Genomic DNA, 8,511 nt, shown 5'->3' with positions numbered 1-8,511 from the left:
CCACCTGCCTGCTCTTGTCAGTTGTCACTTGCGCATGTTAAGTTGCTCCAGCTTCATGCACCGTGTAGACGCACCCTTAATGGTGCTGCTATATTTTTTACATATGGTTGGTTGGATGTTATCAGCTAGTCCCACTTCAATAGCTTTTCCAGAAAACGAGTTTCTTAGTCCACATGTCATGTAAGCCACATTCGTATAGAGCCTCGTCGACAAAAATTGTGACTGACACGATCGTCTAACAAACCAATTCGAGCCAATTTATTTTTCTTAAGTACAAGCTCTGTTTAGTTTGTTAAGCTTTGTGTGATTGTAAGGAATACTATGTTAATTGACAATTTAAATACCTTAAATCTGTAAAGGTCCATGCATTAAAATAAAAGAAACTTAGAGATTATTGTTTTTATTGGTTACAGTGGAGGTATACAGGTTTTGTGTTAGACGCCCCCCTAGACCTACAATAACTGTGCAAAATTACAATAAATCTATTGTGCATTCAAATTTTTTGTCGTTAAAATCTTCAATATTTGCCCTCCATGCTTAATAAGTTTGCAGAATTCGTAATATTGCACACTTTAATTGATCGTCTAAGGAGCGTCTTATTTACTATTCATAATTTAACAATAATTGTCCTTTAGGCCCTCCGATTAGCTCGCCATCGGAATAGACGAGTTCTCCTCTTACGTACGTTTGCATCACTTTCCCCGTTAACACCCTATTCATGTATGGGCTTATCTGTAATGAGAAAAAAAATAAATAATTTATGGAACCCACCTAGTTACCTAGTTACTTCGGATGGAACTATTTTTGAATAATTTTATGTTACTGAAGTACAATAACAATTATATAAACAACGTGTGACATCCTATGAATAGCGAATTTGTGAAAATAGAACATGTGGGTACCTAAGAACCTGTACGAATACGTTGACAGAATTGTATAAATCTCAATTATTCACGCAAAAAGATAATGTCTGTTATGCAAAATTTCATAGTCAAGACCATGTTACAATAGAAGCCGTCACCTTGTTTTTGTATCTTATGACTTCGGGCGTAACAACGAATGATGCGTCAGGATCAAAGAAAATGAGGTCGGCATCGAGGCCGGCTCTCAGTGATCCTTTTTTCTCTTGCAAGCCACAAAGACGAGCTGGCCCAGCTGATAAATAATGACTCAGGGTACTTAATGTGAACCCGCGAGCTTTTGCTTCAGTCCAAAATAATGGCAGATCTAGAAAAATAACACAAGTAAATAAGTAGGTCCGAAAATATTTAAAAATAGGTAATACAATCTATTTAAAACAAAACGTGGCTAAAGAAGATGTAGGCAGGTATTTACCAAACTGAAGGGACGATATTCCACCCCAGGCTGTTAAGAAATTTTTCCCTTTGAGTTCAGAAACACTAGGCGAGTGATCAGATGTGACTAAATCCAATCTTTCATCTCGAATATACTCCCATAATTTTTGCTGCAAATAAAACAATTTAATCATATCTTGTGCAGAAAATACTAGAAATACATATCATTTTTCTCCTTCTGTTTGTTGTCCTATAAATGTAAAGTGTATGTGTAGCAAATAAATGGTTTAAATGGTTTAAATGGTAAATACGAAAAGCTATTAAGTCGGTGATAATTAATAGAAATAAGTAGGTCACATTACATGATCATATATAAAAAAAAATATGTCCTTATAGATATTTCAAGTTAGCAGATTTCCTATGGCCAACAAAAGTACAAAAGTTCGCCTGGTTTCGCCCCCCATAATCTGCATAGATTATTGTCTACCTTGTTAGTGATGTTCCTAATGGGCGGAGCGCACTTGTACTCGGCGTGTCCTGGTGGGATCTGATCCGAACTCAGCGTAAGGTAGTGGTTACACGTTTCAGCAGTAACACCACCCCGCCAGCCTTTGTATCCGTTCTTAATTCTCTCGTCTCGAGCAGCTTCTAGAATAGGCACCACTCCTTCCGCAGACACATGTACCACGTGGACATGGACACTACAAAGTAAAGTAATGTCAGCTCATGCTGCTGGCATATGGAATAGGCTAATGTTTTTAAACCTATAAATAAAACATTCCCTTACTCAGTTTTATGTAGTTGTGAGGAGATAAACGACGCTGCTTCTAACTCCATGATTTCGGGGCGTGTTGCAAGGTAAGTCTCGTACAAAGATGGATCTGAAATGGGTACAGTGCCTTCGTTATCATCATGATCAATTTTAGAGCCCAGCTCTTGTCGGTGCCAACTCCTGAACTTCTTTGTATGTCACAAAATTCACCTTCTTTTTAATTTCTTTGGTATATTGGGACATTTATATTAATTAGAGATGCAAAGAAAAGAAAGTATATGTAAGCTAATTTCTAAAAGAAAAATGACAGTTTCGACTCTAAAGAACGATCTTATTAAAGTTATTGTGTTTGTTGTCGAGGTTGATAGGCGTACCTGGACAAGTTTGACCTTTGCATTCAGAATTTTCGTCGCCAATTTGGAGTTCAGCATGGAACTAAAACCAAAACCATTTTTGTCAATTATAACTAAGTAACTAAAACATTAATATTCAGTCAAACATTAGAAAGTTCTTACGGCTAAAACGGTTCCAGTTCCATTAAGGTAAGACATAGCTTTCTCCAAATCATCTGGCGTGACATACGGAAACTCGGAAACACCACTGTTGATCAGAAAGCATTTGAAACCCACAACTCCTGCTTTTATCATTTCATGTAACTCCAACTGAAAAACGAGGTTAGTAGCAGATAAGGAAACAAAATCCAATCTAATTAATTGCAATTTATGAATAATGCCTTATTTTTTGCAATCGACGGAAACTGGCCTCGCGACTGTTAATTATTGAGGAAAATATTTTATACTTAGGTACCTAAAACCGGTTTAAAATAGTTAGGTATCTAATCACAATCGTGGAAGAAAACATTGAATTACCTCATTGCCAGGAACGACCCCTCCCCAAAAACCAACATCCACATATACTTCCTCCCTCGCCGTATTTGCTTTGATTTTCAAGTTTTCAACAGTAGTCGTAGGAGGAATTGAATTTCTGTAACAAATAAAGCTTAATTTCTACTAGATATTAATGGTGTGGATATATGTGTATTTCCAAAATTCGAACTCAAGTTAATTAAGGAGTACTAACACTATGTAATTCATACGCCTAGCCTTTTTCCAACAAGTTTCCAACAGTGCTTTACAAGGAGCGGCTACCTATCTGGCCTCCTCAACCCAGTTACCCCGGCAACCCAATACTCCTAGGTAAGACTGGTTGTCAGACTTACTGGCTTCTGACTATCACTAAGTAATTGCCCACTGCAGTGGCGTAGCGTGGGGGGGGCAGGGGGTGCACATTCCCCGGGCGGCAGCTTTTAGGGGGCGGCAAAATTTACCCAATTAAAAAAAATTGTTCGCAACTAGTATCTGCGCCGCTACATAAAACTGTCTAACAATAACGAAACATTAAACAAGTTGAAACTTTTTAAAGTTAAAATTAATTATTGTTTAAATTTGGTACTTAAAACACACGTGACACTACATTTTACGTTATTTTGGTTTTGAGTCTTAAATAAAAAAAAATAAAAAATTTCGCGCTCGCTTCGCTCGCGTGTTCAGAAACTGTATGCGCTTGATTTTGCATTTGTCAACAAACGAAAAGTTAAGTACGTTTGGGCTAAATTTTACGTAATATTTGGTTTAAGTCCCATAAAAATTTCGCGCTCGCTTCGCTCGCGTATTCAAAAACGATATGCCCTTGTTTTTGCATCTATCAACAAACAAAAAGTTAAGTACGTTTGGGGTAAATTTTACGTAATTTTTGTTTTAAGTCCGATAAAAATTTTGCGCTCGCTTCGCTCGCGTATTAAAAAACGATATGCCCTTATTTTGCATCTGTCAACAAGCAAAAAGTTAAGTACGTTTGGGCTAAATTTTACGTAATTTTTGGTTTAAATCCGATAAAAATTTCCCGCTCGCTTCGCTCGCGTATTTGGAATTTTAATACCTTCCAGAAATCAAGTAACAAAGATATAAAAGAAAAGTCTACTTGAGAACCTCCCCCTTCTGCCGGGGCTGCTGGTTGTTCGAAAGAGTTACCATAAAACATAAAAGGCCTTCGACAGAACATGACGGTTTTTAATCAGTAAAAGTCTGACACTCCCTCGCCGCTGCTAACCCACAGTGGGATCAAATCAAATCAAATCAATTTATTTATTCATATACATTTTGGGTATTAAATATGTTCACAATTTTAGTAAAATTAGGTCCACCAAAATCTGCCTCAGAAGGCGTATGAATGTATGAATTTAAAACATAAGAAAGAATACTAGGAGAACAGTGCGTATGTCAAGGTGTTTCTAAGTTATTGTCATTTAAAAAATCATTAATGGTGTAGTAACATTGTTTGACCAAGAGGGCTCTAAGTGCTCGTTTAAATGTGGTCAAGTCATATTCTTTTATTTTTTGTGGTAATTTATTATATATTTTTGGGGCCATGCAGAGCAAACTTTTGGTCATTAGGGTTGTTTTAGCACTATGTAGACACAACCTATTGTCATTGCGCCTGTTGCGCTTTATTACATCACACATGCGTTGAAATAAGTGAGGATTTTTGTGTACAAATATTGATACCTCCAGAATATATAGTGACGGAAGTGTCAGGATTTTATATGCTTGAGAAAATATGGCTTACAGCTATCAGTTGACTGAAGACCAAACATCGATCGCACACATCGCTTTTGGGCTTTAAATACCATAATACTATTTGTGGAATTGCCCCAAAAGATGATCCCGTATCGTAAGATTGACGCCGTAAGACTATGATAGGAGGTGAGAACAGCGTCGACGTTTACAACAGAGGTCAGCTTATAGAGAGCATAAGCGGAACTACTTACTTTTTTGCATAAACCTTCTATGTGATCTTTCCAGTTTAGCTGCCTATCAATAGTTAATCCTAAAAACTTGGTAGAAGCTACTTCGCGTATTGGGTTATTTTCGTAACCTACATTGATTTGGTTTTGGAGTTGTGGCCTTTGGCTAAAATGCATGATTTGGGTTTTTGTAAGGTTTATTTTTAAGTTATTGTTGTCTAGCCAGTTAACAATAGATGTCAAGCTTTCATTTATTTCCTCTTCATATTTCTCCCTAGTTGTGCACTGAATCGACACAGTACTATCATCAGCGAACAGGGACATTGGATGAATCGTGCATTTAGGCATGTCATTTATATAAAGTATAAACAAAAGCGGGCCAAGCACACTCCCCTGTGGGACTCCATATTTTACTAACCGAGTTCCAGACAAATGTGTTTCCTCATACTTTGTAAGTCTATTTATTTTTGAGATGCCAGTGATCTGTTCTCTGTCTGTGAGATATGACTTTATAAGGTTTAAAACATTTCCACGAATCCCGTATGTCTCAAGCTTATTTAATAATATACTGTGATCCACATAATCGAATGCCTGCGTCATATCGCAGTAGATTGCGCAGATCGAGGATCGTTTGTCCACACAAGTAATTATTGTGTTATAAAAGTCGTAAATGGCTAGATTTATATCCTTATTTTGTCTAAATCCTTTTTGCTCTGAACATAATATATTATTTGTTTCTAGGTAATTATATAACTTACTATGTATATATTTTTCAAATATCTTTGAGATAACAGGAATCAGTGCAATTGGTCTGTAAAATTCCATTAACTCCTTATCTTCCTCAAGGAAGGGAAGGGTCATTTGATGATTTTAACGTCGATATCCTTTTTTTGAAGTCGGTTAAAAATGACAAACGGCCAGTAACACTTGTTAAAAAAAATACACGGTAAGGGGCGGCAAAATCGACAACTGCCCCGGGCGGCAGATACCCACGCTACGCCACTGGCCCACTGAAATAGATTGTTGGATTTATTATTATTTATTTTTAGCCCATAATCTCCCACTGCTGGGCAAAGGCCTCCCCATCTTGCTTCCACACTTCTCGATCTTTCGACCGAGTCCACCAGTCTCGACGATAGGCGTCCAGGTCGTCACGCCATCTCTTCCGGGGCCTATGCCTAAAAGGCTACGTTCCATCGCTCTTTGGCAAACCTTGAGCCTGGACTATATTTTTTTAATCCATGACATACAAAGGCATATCGATGATGGTGGTGACCCCTCCAGCAGCGGCAGCCTCTGTAGCCGTAACATAGCCCTCCCAAGTGCTTCTACCCGGCTCATTTACGTGCACGTGAGAATCCACCCCTCCAGCCATCAACGCAAAAGACCCGCCTTCTATAAGCTGAAATAAAAAAAGATTACTAAGCTGATAAAACAATAGAAAGGGTGATTTTTAATGATTTTCCTATTTATAAGTAGATGGGATATGGACCAGTATCCTAAGTCCTGAGCCAAAAAAAAAAAAAAGTCCTGAGCTAATAAGTTTCTTTTTTAAACCTGGTGTTTTCACATGACATCACATTCTCAGGATAAGAAACCTCGTTTTCTACCGGCCATAAAGTGAGTGGGACTGCGTTCAACGACTCTTTGTAACTGATAAACGTAGTTACATGAATAAATGCTACTGTAATCATATGCTATAAAGTCATAAATACTTTGTGCCAATGCTATTTATTTGCACTTGTATTCCCATGCCATTGACTTTGCTAAGACTAAAATCAATTAACAAAAGTTTTGAGGTCAAACGAGTTTGAGTATGTTTTAAATCGAAGATCGTGAAGACACGTATAATTTCAAATCTACGTACCTATACCCGATCCAAATCAATCTAATTCTCCCAAATACTTGTTAAAAATTCCTACAAACTTAAAAAGCGAATACCTAATATTCGAACTCGTTAAGGTAGTAAAAGAAACTAATTTAAGTACTAAATCTTGGTCATCAATAGTGTTTAGAAGATCAATTAAAATTTGACTTACGTGCCAATCCCTGCTTCTGTCAGAGTGAAGTAATAAATCAACAGAATCCTTTCTTAGAACAGCTTCAATAATTCCATTCTCGTCAACCAAGACACCACCTTCAAACTCACCAGTTTCGGTAACCACACGACGGCTTAAAAACAATTGTTTCTCGAAAGGTTTTTGAGACGGCCCGGTAATGTGAGAAGTAACCACCGCTACAAACAAAATTTACATTATAGGTACATTGAATGGACTATACGAAGTCTGAAAGTTATTGTTTGAATACGACTTACACAATGATACTGATGTTATTAAAAGTGGCAACAACATAGTAGCGGTCAATACTGTGCAGCTGCTTAGTCAAAACTGAATAGCTATTAAGACTAGTGCAAAATCATTTGTTGATGTTCTTAACATCAATGACAAAAGACAATTAGCTGCTCAACAAACAATCGCGACCGTGTAAAACCTAATTTGCTGGCAATGAAACACGTTTTTCGACTAATGAAGTTGAACTAACTTTGATGGGTATCTTTTGTTATGGAGCTCGAAGCGGGGAATCTTATCTCGTCTCTGTTATTTGGGATATCGATTTCAGTATAGCTATCATATCTCTGAAACATGAAGAAGGTGCCTGTTGATGTGACCTGCTCTAAATTGATATGTAATATAAGAAATTCACATGACTTACCTCAAATTGATTTGTATCTATCTGGATATAATATCTCATCTTTTGTTTGCTGTAGGTATAATATCTATTCGGGTTAAGTTATCGACATGAAAACAGGTACATTATCTGATGCATAAAATAATTTGGCACATGGAAAAACCATCACTTTTTTTCTGGTGATGGAGTCAATTTCGATCTTTGCTAATATTTGCAAATCTAAAGCGCATAGGTGCCTAATATCAAAGCTATTAAACAACCAAACCGGTTATTTTAATCTCTAGTTTTTTACAACAATGAGGCCAAAATATTATAATACTAGTTTCGTGCCTAGGTGAACAACTCTTACCTTGATTTTCAAGTCTCTATAAAAATGCTAGTTTTAAAACAAAGGAGTAAAATACGATTTATAGGTGATATTAATTCCACACTGTAATACCTATATTCGTGCGTAGCGCAGAGGTGGAGGCTATGAAAACCAATTAATTCGTGTTCAGTTTCAGTGTGTTTCGCTACTACTGTAATAAAATTGTGATAAAACCGAATAAGAGCGCGCGCACTACGAACAAATTTTTAGCCGGCCGACTGTAAAAGTTTTTTTTTTTGAAAATGGTGTTTGGTCGGTCTGATACCTGACAAATACTTGATTGTTATTACATGTTTACTTTCATTCCTCTTCATACTAATTTATGAGCCCAAACCAACTATCGGCCGACCAAACGTTTGTAGTGTGCGCGCGCTCTTAGTAGCATCTTATATTCTCATCTATAGGGAAACGCATTCTCGTAGATTTTTAGTAAGTAGTTTAGGTTAAGGTACCTAAATTATTTAGGTGATCTTCACACTGCCCCGCATCACGCTGCATCTTGCGTGTCGACGCACCTACGCGCGTTCCTGCGGGAGTGCAGATCTGCATCATCGTGCGGGTTTTTCGCGCACTCACGCGCGTAGGT

At 37.3% G+C, this 8,511-nt stretch overlaps 1 protein-coding gene across 1 annotated transcript; it reads right to left on the bottom strand.

Moving 5' to 3' along the window:
• Nucleotides 1-384: 384 nt before the first annotated feature.
• Nucleotides 385-7,436, bottom strand: LOC110370010 (allantoinase). Its single transcript, XM_021325697.3, has 11 exons — nt 7,185-7,436; nt 6,910-7,106; nt 6,121-6,272; nt 2,937-3,051; nt 2,583-2,729; nt 2,442-2,502; nt 2,083-2,176; nt 1,783-1,996; nt 1,336-1,465; nt 1,022-1,227; nt 385-732 (listed from the first exon to the last, which is right to left on the bottom strand). Exons 1-11 carry the CDS (start codon nt 7,219-7,221, stop codon nt 604-606), a joined length of 1,482 nt encoding a protein of 493 aa, XP_021181372.2. The 5' UTR covers nt 7,222-7,436; the 3' UTR covers nt 385-603.
• Between the last annotated feature and the right edge of the window lie 1,075 nt (nt 7,437-8,511).

The sequence above is a fragment of the Helicoverpa armigera genome, chromosome 9 (genome assembly GCF_030705265.1).
Source record: "Helicoverpa armigera isolate CAAS_96S chromosome 9, ASM3070526v1, whole genome shotgun sequence".
NCBI classification, from domain to species: domain Eukaryota; kingdom Metazoa; phylum Arthropoda; class Insecta; order Lepidoptera; family Noctuidae; genus Helicoverpa; species Helicoverpa armigera.
Note: the sequence above shows the minus strand (reverse complement) of the source record. Positions and strands in the feature narration are given on the sequence as shown.